The 16928-nt window shown below is 40.3% G+C and overlaps 1 protein-coding gene across 2 annotated transcripts in view; it reads left to right on the forward strand.

Annotated features, from left to right (window-relative positions):
- The window catches only part of TGFB2 (transforming growth factor beta 2), an 83411-nt gene extending 66925 nt beyond the window's left edge, over positions 1-16486 (forward strand). For both annotated transcript variants that reach the window (XM_047840944.1, XM_047840946.1), the window contains 5 exons: positions 6921-7053; positions 7177-7287; positions 8790-8967; positions 10166-10319; positions 13667-16486. In XM_047840944.1, the coding sequence (XP_047696900.1) occupies positions 6921-7053; positions 7177-7287; positions 8790-8967; positions 10166-10319; positions 13667-13825 (735 nt within the window). In that variant the 3' untranslated portion in view covers positions 13826-16486. The remainder of the gene's footprint in view (positions 1-6920; positions 7054-7176; positions 7288-8789; positions 8968-10165; positions 10320-13666) is intronic.
- Positions 16487-16928: the final 442 nt, after the last annotated feature.

Consider the following 16928-nt stretch of genomic DNA (forward strand, 5'->3'; position numbering starts at 1 on the left):
CTTCAGCCTCTTTCCATTAGCTGAAGACTGTAGATAATAAAGACTGTAGATAATCATGTCCACCTCACAGGGTTCTTTGGAAGACTAAAAAACACAAAAATGTGCAAATGTTTGAATAAATGCAAGTGATTGTATGAATGTGGAGCAGTGGTACTGTCATTAAGGAAGGCTAGTTGATGGAGACTTTATTTTTTATTTTATTTTTTTAACATTTATTTATCTTCGAGACAGAGAGAGCATGAACAGGGGAGGGTCAGAGAAAGAGGGAGACACAGAATCTGAAACAGGCTCCAGGCTCTGAGCTGTCAGCACAGAGCCCGACGCGGGGCTCGAACTCACGGACCTTGAGATCATGACCTGAGCCAAAGTCGGAGGCTTAACCGACTGAGCCACCCAGGCGCCCCAAGGAGATTTTACTTAAAAAAAATGTTTTAATGTTTATTTATTTTCGAGAGAGAGAGAGAGAGAGAGAGGGAGGGGCAAAGAGAGGGCGACGGAGGATCCAGAGAGGGCTCTGCGCTGACAGCAGACAGCCCGACGTGGGACTCGAACTCACTAACGGGATTATCATCTGAGCCGAAGTCGGACACTCAACCAACTGAGCCCCCTAGGCGCTCCGATATTGAAAATCCCAGATAAGGAAAATTACAGCATACAAATTACTCAGAAGCGAGATGGCCTTTCTCAAGAAGTAGTGAGGCTACTTTCATGAGTAGTCTTTAGACAGAGACCAAAATGTTAGAGAATGAATCGTATGGGTTGGAACACATGGCCCCCAAGTGCCTTTCTAACACGGACGCTTCATGCCAGTAAAGTTAGAGAATGTGAGGTCAGGCAGATCTGAGAGAATGTGGCCAATGGAGTAAACGCTTAATTCAGCATCTGCTAATCACTTTGTGCAAGTAACCGCAAACATTTAAATACACTTAAATGTTAAGTACAATAAAAACATTAAATGCCCTTAAAAACAACAACTGGTTAACCAGGATCCGGTTTTTCTCTACAGCCCTATTGTTACATTTCTCTTTCCATTAGAAGTGTGGTTGAATTGGCCCCCTGGTTTTCCTGTGGGTCCGTTGATGTTTGTATATGCAAAGTAAAATAAAATACCTAATGCTTTCTATACCTCTTTGCAGCCTCTCCTAGGAGCGGAATGGGTATCGCCCTTGGTGTCTAAGCCAAATCCTGAGTTGATTTACAACATTATACCTTTAAGACTAAGCTTTCCTCTGGCTGTAATTTGCATCTGGTCCCCCCTTTCTTTCTTTCCTTCTTTCTTCCTTTCTCCCCCAAAAGATTGGGTAACATCAGTGACTTTTGCCTCCATCCACTCTTGGTTGGCTGCTTTCCAGTGGCAGAGAGATGAATGGATCCTTTTGTGTAGGGAGTCTTGTAATTCACTGCCTTGCCAAAGGCAGTATGTGGGTATTTTGCACGTATTATAGATAATGTGTGTATATCAATAATGTAATGAAGGTAACATTCATACCGCTGTGGGTGGTAGCTAAGTGAGAGACAGCTAAATCTCATTGTCAGTGTATTAGAAGCTGTCTTTTCTAATTCGGTCAGAAACAGTTGTTGGTCTGTTACTTGAAAAAAGTCAAAGGGGCGGGCGGATTATAGAAACAGGAGTGAGTGAGTGTGGGGAATGAGTATTTTAACTTAAACCATATATATGTGTTTTTTATAAAAGGCCAAGGGCTTTTCTTGGACTCTGACTCTGCCTATTGCCAACGCATGTTGTATTTTTTTCGTGAACGACATCCATTAGGCATCATCTACAATTTGGGGTTTTTCGTTTCTTTGAATAAGAAAGAAGTTTCAGGCCAATTTGCTGAGCGACGGGCGTGCAGGATCCTTCTAGGTTTTTATCAGATTATTCTTATTGTTATTTCTTCAATAGCTGTCTCTCTGACATCTAAATTTAGAAGAAAAATTTGTTGTGGTAAAATATACATAAAATTTACCTTGTAACCATTTTTTAAGTACCCAATTCAGTGGCATTAAGTGCATTCACAATGTCATACAGCCGTTACTACTGACCATTTCCAGAAATTTTCCATTATCCCAAACAGAAACTCTGTACCCATTAAATGATAACTCCCTGTTTACCTACCCTCCATTTCTGGTAACTTCTATTCCACTTTCTGTATCTATGAATTTGCCTATTCTAGCTGCCTTATGTAAATGAAATCATATAATATTTGTCCTTTTGTGTCTGGCTTATTTCACTTAGCATAATGGGTTTTTTTTGTTTGTTTTTTGTTTTTTTTATGTTTATTTTGAAAGAGAGAGAGCATGTGTGAGGGAGAGAGAGAATCCCAAGCAGGCTCCATGCTGCCAGCACAGAGCCAGTCATGGGGCTCGATCTCATGAACCGTGAGATCATGACCTGAGCCAAAATCAAGAGTCGGACGCTTAACCAACTGAGCCTCCCAGGCTTCCTTAGCATAATGTTTTCAAGATTCATCCATGTTGTAATATGTGTCAGAATTTCATTCATTTTTATGACTGAATAATATTCTGTTATGTGTATATACTACATTTTATTTAGATTGTTTGTATATCTATTGATGAACACTTTGGGTTGTTTTCATCTTTTAGCTATTATGAGTAACATTGCTATGAACATTGGGGTACAAGTATCTGTTTGAGTCCCTGCTTTCAGTTCTTTGGGGTATATACTAGGAGTGGAATCACTGAATCAAATGATAATTCTATGTTTACCTTTTTGAGGAACCACCAAACTGTTAAAAAAAAAAACTTTTTTTTTTTAACGTTTATTTATTCTTGAGACAGGGAGAGACAGAGCATGAACAGGGGAGGGTCAGAGAGAGGGAGACACAGAATCCGAAGCCGGCTCCAGGCTCTGAGCTGTCAGCACAGAGCCCGACACGGGGCTAGAACTCACGGACTGTGAGATCATGACCTGAGCCCAAGTCAGCCGCCCAACCGACTGAGCCACGCAGGCACCCCCCCCAAAAACTATTTTAAAGCAACTTGTATGTATGAAGACTTTCCAAAGCATTCAACTTGGTTTTCACAGAAGCAACAGCTCTCTTCACTTTTGGTCCTGTATTTCATCATTTCTAGGCCATTTAATTCACCTGTAAAATTATAATATCAAGTCCAGCTATCATGAACAAGTTTAGAAACATGTACAATGGATACTTGCTAAGCATACGACTCAACGGGTAAGATCAGAAGTGCTTGTAACATAGTAGAGAGTAGCTTTCCAGCAAATGAACCCCAACATAAACTAATATATATTATAGAACAAATGGAGAATCCTGGTTAATCTGGCCAGCTAAGTGGAGGACAGCTAAGAAAGCTTCTACTGTTCAACTAAACTATCTTGGTCATGATACGATATCTATAAAGGAATTTAGAAGCGACTTTGGCTCTAGAAAAAACAACAGCTGCATTCCCATGACTGTTCACATTCAATACACTTGTTAGGAGATAGGAGAGAGACAGACAGCAAAAGCTAAAATAGAGTGGGGAGTTGACTGATCTAGTCATTTTTGTATGAACTCTTGAATTTAAGGAAGTACTAATCGATAATAGCAGTGGGTTGATTTTCTTCCCTTCCAGTTTAATTTTGTGTGGGTGATACATGGAAGATAAACAGGGAATAGGGAGGCTGTGCCTATTCTTAGAAAGAAGATACCTTTCAAGTTAAGATTTGAGACTCTGAGATGTGATTAGAAGGTTTTCTAGCCAGTTTTGAAACAGCACCATGAAGCTGTAGGAGGAGTATTTTTATATAGCATCATTCATCCTAGTTAGTGACCCAACTGATTAAAGGTTTGGGAAATTGCCCCTCTAAATATGGGCTAAAGGAACAGGGTTTATTTAGCTTAGAGAGAGAGAGAGAGCAGGCATGCTGAGGGGGACTTAATAATAGTCTCCAAGAATATGAGGGATAGTCTATGAGTGATGGAGAGCAGCTGTTTCCTGTTTCCACTGAGGACTGGGTAAGAAAGAATGGAGTTACACTGCAACAAGTCGGTTTAAGACCTCCTTGGCCATAAAGTTTGAGACAGCAAACCCACAAGACCAAAGCCACCTCTCTGTTTCCGAAGTGGGCAGCTAACTAGCTGTCATTCTTGGGTGGTTTAAATGGGCTTGTTCTTGAGCTGGTGAGAAGACATAGAGAACCTCTCAGTCCTATGAGAATATGAAGTTGTCTGCTGTCAGAACCTCGTGGTGTTTTGTGGCCGAGGGACCACTTACTAGAAAATGAGATTTAAGAAAGAAAACAAGTTTCAGAATCTTCTCGCTCCATTTTGGTCTGCCTTTAAAGCAAGATCATCTAAATTTACCTCTTCTTTCTAGGTGAAGAATTTCCATAGACTTGCCAGTCTGTGTTTTCCCTGCTGAGTTGGTCAATGTGGTGGTTAAAACAAATTCTGTGTCTTCAGTGGGACTCTCTATATATTTATATCAGAGCTAGATATCATAGACATTTGATATATTTTATATATGCAAAATATGTAATTAATAACAACAACGAAAACAATGTGCTGATTAGGAGCAAAGCCAATAAAAGCATTATGAAATAATTCATCATTATAGGAGGTTGACGAGGGGAAGAAATTTAACATCAGAAAAATGAGTTCTGGATTTGCTACTGATTTTTTAAAATCTTTTTTTAATGTTTACTTTTGAGAGAGAGAGCGCGCACACGCGTGCGCACGCGTGCAAGCGGGGGAGGCACTGGGCCCCACGTTGACAGCAGAGAATCCGATGCGGATCTAGACCCCACACACCATGACATCATGCATGACCTGAGCCGAAGTTAGACACCCCACTGACTAAGCCACCCAAGGGCCCCTGGATTTCCTACTAATCTTTAAGCAGTGAGGCAGATGGAAATGCTGAAAACTTCTCAACCATTGTTATATCATTGTTATCCTGTTAGATTAATCATACCATTAATTATGAATTGGATGTGTAGTGTCTTATTTGCCCAACTGGGAGTGTTTTCAAAACATGGTTTGATTTACAGAGAAGTGGACTGCTCTTAAGCTGTACCTTTAAAGTTATAGGTTTATGACTGCATTAACTGTGTGTACATTCCACACGTTATGTTTCCGTCTTGTACCAACATTTATTATAATCTTATTAAAAAAATCTCTGCTTCTATCACTGAATGTTTTTTGTTACCTGGAAAGGGGTAAGCATGAATCATGATTCAAAACTGACCCCCGTAACTCTTTGGCCTTCAAAATCCAGCACTGAAACAGGAAAATTAGGGGATTGTTTTGAAACCTCTCTCAATACGTGTTCACCGTGAGGCACTGCATGAGTTACTTAACCTCCCCAGGTCTCTGTTTCCTCAATCTGCTTTACAGGAATGTTTTGAGGATTAAATGAAATGAAATCATGTGTGCCAAGCCCAGAACCCAGTGAGCACAGCCCTCAAGCCATGTTTACTTGCTTCCTTTAATTCACAAAGAACATCTCTTGCCTGTGGTAGAATCATGATTGCCTCTAGATTGTCTTCAGTTAGTGGGAGTTTGTTGAGCCTCAGGGGCAAGACCGTAGAGTAGGTTTTGTCTAAAATTCACTGAAGGCCCCCCAAAATTCAATTGTGTGAATGTCTCTCCTTTTCTAAATGTACTTAATCCAGAAAAAAGTCGACCATAACGCCAAATATCTTAGGAAGCGTTTGTTGCAAAAGTACCTGAAACAAATCATGTATACACGGGGAAGAAAAGTTCATTTTGAAATCAGCAAGAAGAGTATGCATTTTTGTTTTGCAAGGTTTAAAGGAGTATTCAGAGAGTCATGTAATATACAGCGATTCTCTGGGTATTCAGAGAGTCATGTAATATACAGTGATTAAATTGAGTGCAGTGCTTTGAAATGGCATCAAATCAAAGACGTGATCATGGCCATGGGGAAGCTTATGAACTTGATGGAGAGACTAAACCTACATGTATGAAATGAGCACAGAGTAGTTAGACTTAATATCGGGTGGGGCAGGTATCACATAATAGGGCTTGAGACCCCAGGTACTAAGGAAAGGCAAGATACAGGTTTGGGTAGGGATTTAATAAAGCTCTAGGAGACCTGGGATCTTGGTTTGACTGGTTCATAAAACACTATCGTTTAAAGACAGACAGAATTTTTAAAAACCACATAAAACATTCACTTCCTATAGAAACCCTATAGTTGCTCTTTACGTATTTGAAATAAATGAATCCTTCTGAAGTCTCAGTGTTCAGGCTGATTTGCTTTCAGGCTCTTAATACACACTGCCAGACTGCTCCTGCCCAAATTCATTCTTGGTCTGTGGGATATGGAATATCTTTATAAATCATAACAAGTCACATTGAGAGTAAAAATCCCAGCTAGAGATTTACCTCAAAAGCTGAGGCATGCCACATATATTAATGTTGGTGGATTTAGAAACCAGGGTGAGACCTTTTTGTCTTTATTAGAAGGAGATTTCTAATTCAGAGCCTTCCAGAGTGTGGGCATGGATCCTCTGAACTGGCCCGCTCCTCCTGTCCCTCCCCACCTTCCAGCTCCCCAAATTTAAAAAAAATGGAGAAGCAGAACAACAAAGCCATTAACTTATTGGAATAGAATTTATGGCTGAAATCTTGCAAAGCTTATATCAGCAAAGTAAAAATAATTACTGTCACTTTCTTTTAGACACTTGGCTTTAAGGTTCCTGTCACCTTTATCCTAACACACAGATGACTTAGTAGCTCTATTTTTCGTGGCAAATGGCCTGGTGTCATGTTTTTATGCTCACGGCCATGCTATTAAATGACAATACATGGGGATGATACCAGAGTGGAGCTATGTTTAGATAATGAATTAGAATAGCGTTAATGGTTTTGGGTTAGGCATGCTGTCCATATGCCAGCTGAGCTTTTTCCTTTCTCTCTCCTTTCCTTCCCCAGATTCTCAAATCCAAAGACTTAACGTCTCCAACCCAGCGCTACATTGACAGCAAAGTCGTGAAGACAAGGGCAGAAGGCGAATGGCTTTCCTTCGATGTAACTGACGCCGTTCACGAATGGCTCCACCATAAAGGTTTACAACCACCCTCTGTGTTCATCCCTAGCTGTTCGGTGACCTTAAGTTATTGTAAGTTGATTGCAGATTTAAGGGTATTGTCACACATCCAAATGACCTCCTTGACTTCATGTTTTCCAGACAGAAACCTGGGATTTAAAATAAGCTTACACTGTCCCTGCTGCACCTTTGTGCCATCTAATAATTACATCATTCCCAATAAAAGTGAAGAGCTAGAAGCAAGATTTGCAGGTAACTGAAACTTGGTCATTTGAGGTGGGGGAGGGAAGGGCCTATATTGATAGTTTCATGGGGGACGAAATCAGTTTGCAGGTGAAATCGGGATTGTTTGGTGAGGCCTGGGGAGTTTTAGTTGTGTGGGTAAAAAAATGGTTGGATAAAGATATATAAAGGCAGAAAGGATTGGGACAAAGGAATTGGTTCCCTGTTTACGTTGCTCAGTGCCCAGTGATGATCGGGCAGTAGTAACTGGCTGATTCATCAACTTCCCAAACTATTAGTCTGTTAACCCGTTTGGTCTTCATTTAAGCGAACCAACTTTCCACCCGTGCTGGTATCATAGACGACAATAGCAGACATTCAAGGAAATCCATTGATAATGCCCCAGACCCAATGTCGGGAGCTCACAACTGTATTTCACAGAAGGGAATCTCTTCACACCACAGCCTCTTTAACTAACCTTATACGGATCAGAACACTCCACCTTTTCCTAGCAAACGGCTTCCTTATCAGAGTTTTACAATCATTTAAAAAACACATAACTATAAGTCTTTAGTTTTCCCCTATTTTGCTTCCCTCTTAGTGATTAGCCAAAGTTCAAGGAGAGTGAAGAGATACCAAGGGTTTGAGGCAACTTCTCTTATTAGATAACCAGTTTGGAGATGAGCGTTAAGAAGGAAGTGTGCTGCGGGCTAGTGCTGTATGCACTCCATACCACCGCATCTGGGAGCTGAGTTCCCTTCCCAACCACCACCACCTGAGACCTTCATCCTCATGCAGAAGGCTACAGTGGCCCTTACTCATGGAAAAACACTCCCAGAAGTCTAGAGATTTATTTCAGTCTCTAACCTAGCCATGATTCTCTAGAGTGTGGAGATTAAATGCTTAAACTGGCAGTCTCTTGAGCATGCTTTGGGGAGCTCGAGTTTCTAAATCTCAGATGGAATCAGGAAAGTGTTGAGGATGCCATAAAATAAATGAAAAAGCCCTTTCTTCGCCGCTTCCCAAAATAGCATTAGGTAAGGGTGACTTCTGTTTCACTTGAACCTAATTCACTGCAATTTAGTGTAAGTCTCGGGTTATGTTCATTAGAGAAATCTTCTGAGTTTAGTAGTCTTAGGAAGAGAGTGGACTGGTGGGTGACAAGGCATGTTCTTTTCAGTCGCTGAGGGACTGAACGTGGCCTCAACTGAGGGTTGACTAAAATAAACGACCTAGGTTGCCCTTGGACTATGGTCAAAGGCCTCTTCTGTAGTGATCCTCATAACCAACAAGCCCTGACTTGGACACCAAGCTGCCTCCTGACGAGAGCAGCTGCAGTTAGAAGTGTTCCTTGTCACCTCCAATTGTCTTCTTATGTCCTATTTACGTGGGGAATGACTATAGCCAGGTGATGATGCTGTTGTGGTCATCACTGCCATTTGTGATAGAATACAAAGCAAAAAAAAAAAAAGGCTGGTTATATTTGATGAAGGTAAAGCTAAATGTTTGTTACCCAAATGCATTTTTTCAAGGTATTGATGGCACCTCCACATATACCAGTGGTGATCAGAAAACTATAAAGTCCACTAGGAAAAAAAACAGTGGAAAGACCCCACACCTCCTGCTAATGTTGTTGCCCTCCTACAGACTTGAGTCACAACAGTCCAACCGGCGGAAGAAGCGTGCTTTGGATGCAGCCTATTGTTTTAGGTAAAGGAAATAAAAATAAGACGAAGTAATTATGTCTGTTAACTCTTGTACTGCCTTTGCCCTTTCTTATCAATTGACCTAAAAACTGCACTTACTGCTTGAGGCCAGGTACATACGGTACAGTATAGCCATCATATCTCCCAAGGTCATTCTTCCCAGAGGCTTAAAACAGTTTTTCTGCGTTGTAGTCATCGGCTTCTTGCAATGAACCAAGGGTGAAGTCAGAAAATTAGCTCCTGAAGTTGTTTCCCAGATCTCTCGGAAGCACCTGGGGGCTGAAGAAGAAATTGAGCTCCTTGCTCCCCAAAGCAAATATAAGTTTACTTGAGGGGTATGGTGATGGGTCCTTAATTGGAAAGACTCACTATCTGTATTGGAAAACCCTCCCCTCCCCCACCCCCAACAGTAGAGTGCCCATGGTCATACCTTTTGTCATAGTTACAGATATGAGAGAAATAGAAGTAGAATGCTATTTATTGTGTAGTTAGCTACAGAATATGAGGGACTAAAGGCAACTCAAATCTATTTCCCATTCTTATAAGAGTTCATGGTGGAGAGAGTACTAGTGTTCTCCTGTGGTTTCTTATCAAGCCTCATAAGAGGAAGTTTCTCTTTTTATTTTGAGAGCTGGGGCAGGGGGGTGGGCAGTGAGGGGTTCTCACTGATGAGAACTGCTCCAGGAGTTCATGAGTAAAATGGCTTTTTTTGCTCGCCACAGTCGATGGTTGCACTAAGCAAGGCTCCACGTTTTTTGATCTCTGTTTCGTTCCTGGATCAAGAGACATGAGATAAAATGAAGGATTCATTCTCAAAGGAAAATGTCTTAGGTGGTTCTTTGAAAATAGCTGTCGTACTTGATTCATTTTATATTTGAAAGGACAATCGAGGCTGGTTGGCAAAACTGATCTCTTCCAGCCACCTCTCTGCGTATATATAGTCATTCTAGGGAAAGGTTTGACGTTGAAGGGTATGGCCAAAAGACTCGGGGTATAGAATTCACAAGGGAAAGTAGTCCAGCAAATCATCATAACACTCCATCGTGGAAGTTGTTCGAGATTACTATAAAACCATTCAAACCTGGCCCATGAAATGTGCTCATTGGATGCCATTTGAATGAGTGAATGAGTCATTTTTCTGACTTGGAACGAGGGGTGGGGGAAATCAGCTTTAAAATCTCCACCGCTCTTTCTTCTAACAGAAATGTGCAGGATAATTGCTGCCTACGTCCACTTTATATTGATTTCAAGAGGGATCTTGGGTGGAAATGGATTCATGAACCTAAAGGGTACAATGCCAACTTCTGTGCTGGAGCTTGCCCGTATTTATGGAGTTCAGACACTCAGCACAGTAGGGTAAGTATTTGGCCTGTGTCTCTTCTATTCTTGGGTTGCTAATGTGTACCTGCTGAGAGTATGTCCAGTGAATTCTAATTAGCCTGGTGCCCACTCATCAACACACTTGAATGGGTGCTGGAGAGATCCTTTTGAGTGATGGAGAAGAATGCCGGCTGCAGGTGAAATCACAAGTAACAATGACCAGTTTGAAGAGTAGGTTTTGCCTCCCCGATGAGATTATAGGCAACCCGAAGACAGTGTTGTTTAATTGCTTTCTTTTTATCTTATATTCTCAACAGCTGTAAGTGATTGGTAGCTATAAAAAATCAACATGTCACTTAGTGTCACATATACAGCTAGGATGTGAAGGGACCCAGGTCCCCATCTAAAAGAGGACCTGTTATCACCTACATCAGGGACTGTCATAGTAAAGAAAACTTTGAGGACCTCAGCTGATGGCATGGCATCATGACTCACCAGCGTATGGCAATTAAAAAGTCATTTATATAGCCAAATTATGGAAAGAGCCCAAATGTCCATCAACTGATGAATGAATAAAGAAAATGTGGTGTGTGTGTGTGTGTGTGTGTGTACACACACACAATGGATGGAATAAAACTTGGCAATGAAAAAGAATGAAATCTTGCCATTTGCAGCAACAACGTGGATGGAACTGGAGGGTATTATGATAAGTGAAATAAGTCAGTCAGAGAAAGACAGATAGCGTATGTTTTCACTCATATGTGGAACTTGAGAAACTTAACAGAAGACCATGAAGAAGGGAAGGGACAAAAATAGTTACAAACAGAGAGGGAGGCAAACCATAAGAGGCTCTTAAGTACGGAGAACAAACTGAGGGTTGATGGGGGCAGCAAGGGTGAAGGGAAAATGGGTGATGGGCATTGAGGAGGGCACTTGTTGGGATGCGCACTGGGTATTGTATATAAGCGATGAATCATGGGAATCTACTCCCGAAGCCAAGAGCACACTGTATACACTATATGTTAGCTCACTTGACAATAAATTATATTTAAAAAAATAAAGATTAAAGAGTCATTTAACTTCTCTAAGCCTCAGTTTCTTATCAGTAACAAGGAATGTTTACGTTAAAAGTGATCTTTAAAATAACAATGCCAAACTCAAGAATAGATGTAAAGAGCAAGACCAGGAAATAAGTGAAAATGATTTGAAAATTAGGATCTCCAAGTCTTCATAACCCAAAGTGAACAAGAATCTAAATATTCTGTCAAGTTACTTCAGTGAGGGTAGAAGGCTAATTCAGAGAGCAAGTCCTAGATTGGATGTCATGGGTTAGTAGCCCAGATCAGCAAAGACTTTTTCTATGTAGTGATGCCTGTCCAAGCCAAGTGTTTTTTCCTGGTACCTCATAATGTAGGGTTTTAGAGATGGAAAGTTATCTTGTCCAAACATCTCATTTTTCTAAAGAAATCCGGGTCCAGATTGTGTAGATTACTTGCCCCGGATCAAACAGTTGGTGACAAACCAAAACTTGGAAGGCATTTGGAAGGCAGGCTTCCTGGCTTTATAACCAGGCCTCTGTTTGCTCTGTCTTACTGAGTTTAATTCCTGAAATGTGGCTACACGTTGGGGTTATGCCTCTGTAAATCTCCTTATTAAAGAGGCATTAGAAAAATTGCCTTCACTGCAGGGTAGGAAAATGAATCTGCTGCCAGAAGGATCACATAATGCATTCAGCTGAATTCAAGAGTTTTGGGGTTATCAATTATTGTAGACCATCTGCATTATAAAATTTCTCTTTAATGCATATGAAAAATCATGTGCTAGCAGAACATGAAGTCTATTTATTTATAAATGCCTACATATGCTCGACTTTAAATTGACAAATAGGACTCTCCTTCCTTCAGCTGTTTTCCCAACTCCCCTGTAGATTTTGGCACTACAGGCTGACCATGTGCTTGGCCATGTGAGGAAAGCTTGCTCATGTCTGTCCCTTTGTCTGAGCTCTCTGGCCAGCCTGCTTCAACTGGGCTGTGGCCACAGTAGCTGTAATGTGGGCAAGGCCCAATTGCCAAGTAGAAACATAATTCCCGTCCCTGATACACAGAGGGAGTGTGTGAAGGCTGAGACCATGCTTGTTTTTCAAGGAGAGAGGAAGAATAACTGTCATGGTCACAAATATGTGGTTTGGACAGTTACCCAGGGAGCCAGAGGTAGTTTAATAAAGTAGTCAGTGTTGCTGCACTGAACAGACCTTCTGTCTTAGGCTGAAAAAATGGCCGTGAATGTCGAGGAAAAGGTCACTTGCTGTTTGCCTAACACATTAATGGAATCCTTGGAAATGTCTCTTTATCATCACTGGGGAACCTACATACTTCCACTGGTAAAAGTCGCATACTCCTTTGATATAAAATGGAGTTAGGGGCATAGAACCGACTCTAGAACTTTCTCTTCATGCCATTTTAGGGCTGGCTATCCGCCCTCCAACTTAAGCACTACCATTTGCCACGTGAAATCTAAATGGAGGGTTGATTATCATTGTTGTTTGAAGCAAAACGTAAGAAAGTGAATGCGTAAAAATACAGATTTCTTTTAATATCATTCTTAATTAACTCTTAACTGCTGAACTCTCGATCGTATTTAGGAAGCAATGATAGGTGAAAAGACTTGCATCTTTTTCTCTTTTAAATGAAAATGTAGGTGATATTAAATTGGCCTGAGAAGACACAGCACAGAGAGGTCTCACACTGCAGACAGGTGTCTTTTTCTATGGCTAAGGGTAGACGAAAGCTTTGGTGGTAGTTTTAATGAAACCTGTGATTCTTCCACTTCTCCGTATATTCACTTCTTCACCGAGTGCAGGAGTCTCCTTTCATCCAGAGAAGACTTACTAGGGCCATCAGGTCAAAACAAAGTCCAGAGAATCTCTGACCACAAGGGAACTCTAATCTAGGTGGGAATTGGAAATATACACTAGGTTACAAAGAAGTGTAGACACAAGAACAGATACTGAGAGGATCAGCTTTTTCGACGGCCAGGCAAGTATGTGCAGCAAAGTAGAGATCGAAGTGAAGGATTCTTGGGGAAACTGTAAAATCTGTTGAATGAATGATTTTGTGCAATCTGAGCTTCTACAAAATCATCTGTTTACGATGTATGAGAAAAGGATTCTGTAGGAAAATGATGAATTCAGTGATTACTAGGAACACATATCAAGTTGACCATAATTGGGGGTTAAGAGAAGGAAATTGACCAAAAATAATTTAAATTGTCTACTGAGTACTGTGACTGATAACAGTATGGAATGGTTCTTTTTAAAGTAATTGCCACCCCATTTTTTTTTTGGTCTTTTCCTATGTTTTCTTCCTTCTCCTGTGTCCTTTCAGGTTCTCAGCTTATATAACACCATAAATCCAGAAGCATCTGCTTCTCCTTGCTGTGTGTCCCAGGATTTAGAACCGCTAACCATTCTCTACTATATCGGCAAAACACCCAAGATTGAACAGCTTTCAAATATGATTGTAAAGTCTTGCAAGTGCAGCTAAGATTCTTGGAGAAGTGGCAGGACGATAATCACATGGTGGCGATGATGATGAGGACGACAAGAACAATGACAATGTTTGTAACAAGAAAACGTAAGAGAGCCTTGCTTCAACAGTGTTAAAAACATTTTGAAAAAAGCGGTACTAGTTCAAACACGTTGGAAGTTTGTGGTTGTGTTTGTTAAAAATGGCATCTGAAACAAAACAAAACAAAAAATTGAAGGCTTTATTCTACATTTCATCTGCTCTGTAAGCGAGAGAGACAAGAAGCAAAACCTTTTTTTTTTTAAGACAAAAATAAACACTGGAAGAATTTGTTAGTGTTAATTATGTGAAAGGAACAACCAAACAAACAGGAAAATCCCATTAAGTGGAATTGCTGTACATACTTTTCCTAACCCATGCCTCACTTGATTTTTCTGTATTGCTATGCAATAGGGACCCTTCCCGTTCTTACCTTTAGAGTTAACGGTGAGTTATTTATTGTGTGTTACTATATAACGAACATTTCATTGCCCTTGGAAAATAAAACAGGTGTATAAAGTGGAGACCAAATACTTTGCCAGAAACTCATGGATGGCTTAAGGAACTTGAACTCAAACGAGCCAGAAAAAAAGGGGTCATATTCACGGGATGAAAACCCAAGCGAGTTATTATATGACCAAGCCAGCCTGCATTAAGATAAAGACCCTGAAAGCACATGCTATGTACCAACTGCCTAAGGAAGCTTCTTGTAAGGTTCAAAACTGAAAAGCCTGTTAATAAAGGAACTTTCAGTCAGAATAAGTCTGGAAGATTTTTTTTTTTCTTTTTAATTGTAAATGGTTCTTTGTCAGTTTAGTTAAACCAGTGAAATGTTGAAATGTTTTTGATACGTACTGGTCAAACTTCAGACCTGAAAGTATTGCCGTATAGCTATGCTATTGGTTTTTTCCTTCGTTTCAGATATATGTAACCGTACCTATATTATTATAATAGATGGGTATAGAAGCCAGTATAATTGGAAACACGTCTGCAGATCTCCTTTGCAAACTATTAAGTCAAAACGTTAACTACTTTACATGCAATGTGTAAATTTTTACCATATTTTTAATGTTCTGTAATAATGTCAACTATGATTTAGATTGGACTTAAATTGGGGCTCTATGTTTAATGATCGCTCAGAACTGTGTGTTTCCTTTAGCTGGCCAGTACTTTCGAGTAAAGCCCCTATAGTTTGACTTGCACTACAAATCTGTGTTTTATAGTGTTTCCTCCACTGTGCTTTGTGCATTGTCCATTATTATGACATAAGCTACCTGAGTCCACTTGTCCTGTAGATTTTCTTTTATAAAAAGGACAGATTCAAGTTCAGTAGTCTTCCTCCATCTTCTAAGCATCCTTACTAATCAGTTCAGATGTTAACAGTCTTCTATTTTAGGAAAATTGGGGAATATTATAGATGTATACATAATTGAGCTGAAATATTTTAGTTTTAGCAGAGGCCTAAGGATCTGACTGTAACTCGGAATCTTTGTGGCTGAGTTAAGAAAGGTTTCTGCAACTTGGCTTAAACAGTATGCTCACCGAATTCTATTGTTAGTAGAGATCAGACAGTTCATAGGAAACATCTTTTCCTTTAATCAGGTTTTTAGTGTTCAGGGGGGAAATGGAAAGATTTACATATTTCTTGATTTCTTTTTTAAGGGAGAAAAAAAAAACCGCCCTGGTCAGCCTAAGTCACTCAGTTTATTTCACGGAAGTTAAGGTTTTCATGTGTGTTCTTTGAGGGTTGTAAAGGTACAAGCCAAATCCTCCCATGATCAAAAAGTGATTTTTTTCTCTGAATGAGACTTCTCTAGATCTGAGGCGAGAATTTACCTTGCTTTAATAAATGAATGATTTGCCACATCGTTGCAGGGAAGGTACCCTTCCGCCAGGGTTTGTAGGAGATGACAGTTTGCCAATTGTCCCTTATTCAACTGTCAGATGAAAGTTAATAGGTGAAACAATGGAATATTTGCAGCGTCACCTAAAGGGCAGGATGGCGAGGTGCGAATCCAAGTGAAATTGTCTGATAACCTGTACTTCTAGATGTTTGACTTTTCCTGGCCGTTAATTAAATGACAAATTGGATTCGCAAATTTGAAAACTGGAAAAGCGAGAGGGGGGACGCCCTACTGGTGAACAATCTTTGTGTTGGGGGTAACCCAATCCCAGAAATGAGTGTGTTGATTTTTTTTCCTTCCGTTTTCGATGAATTCTATGTAAATCACTTTTATTTCTGCAGGTGTTTTCCTCTCAGATAGAATGACGTTTGTTTTGTATTATTTTGTCTTTCCTCATGAATGCACTGATAATATTTTAAATGCTCTATTTTAAGATCTCTTGAATCTTTTTTTTTTAAGTTTGGGGGTTCTGTAAGGTCTTTACTTCCCATAAGTAAATATTGCCACGGGCAGGGAGGGATGCGGGAGGGAAGGGGAAGATGTTAGTATACGGGTGGGGTGGGGCTGCAGTTTTTATATGTTAAGCAGCAGTACAGTTTTCTGGTTGGCATGGTTTAAAAAGAAATGGACTATAAGATTAGCTGTTTTGTATTTTGATGACTGATTATGCTGTATTTTAACATGATGTATGTCTGTTTTGTGGTGCTCTAGTGGTAAATAAATTATTTCAATTCTATGTTGATGTGTTTTTCCTATCATGGTGTTATCATTGAGACTAGAGAACACCTCTCCTGCAATGAGAATCATCTCAAGCTGGGAAAGTCATACATCTTTAAGACTGTGCTCTTATTCTCAAGGATATTCACTTCAGAAATGTCATGGTTTATAGCCCATGAGCCAGGGCATATGTACCAAGGACTAAAGAAAGCCCTGTGCAGTCTTTTTATTCTCTTGTTTATTGCTATTTGGTCATTGTTTGAGATTTAGTTTCCATCCAGCTTGACTGTCTACCAGAAAAAATGCAGAGAGATGTTTGAGCCATGCCTCGGCTTTCTGGTTCCATGTTCTGCCAACCCCAGGGCCAAAAGAACCGGTCTAGACAGTATCCCCTGTAGCCCCATAACTTGGATAGTTGCGGAGCCAGCCAGATATAACAAGAGCCACGTTGCTCTTTGGGA

The sequence above is a fragment of the Prionailurus viverrinus genome, chromosome F1 (genome assembly GCF_022837055.1).
Source record: "Prionailurus viverrinus isolate Anna chromosome F1, UM_Priviv_1.0, whole genome shotgun sequence".
Taxonomy (NCBI): domain Eukaryota; kingdom Metazoa; phylum Chordata; class Mammalia; order Carnivora; family Felidae; genus Prionailurus; species Prionailurus viverrinus.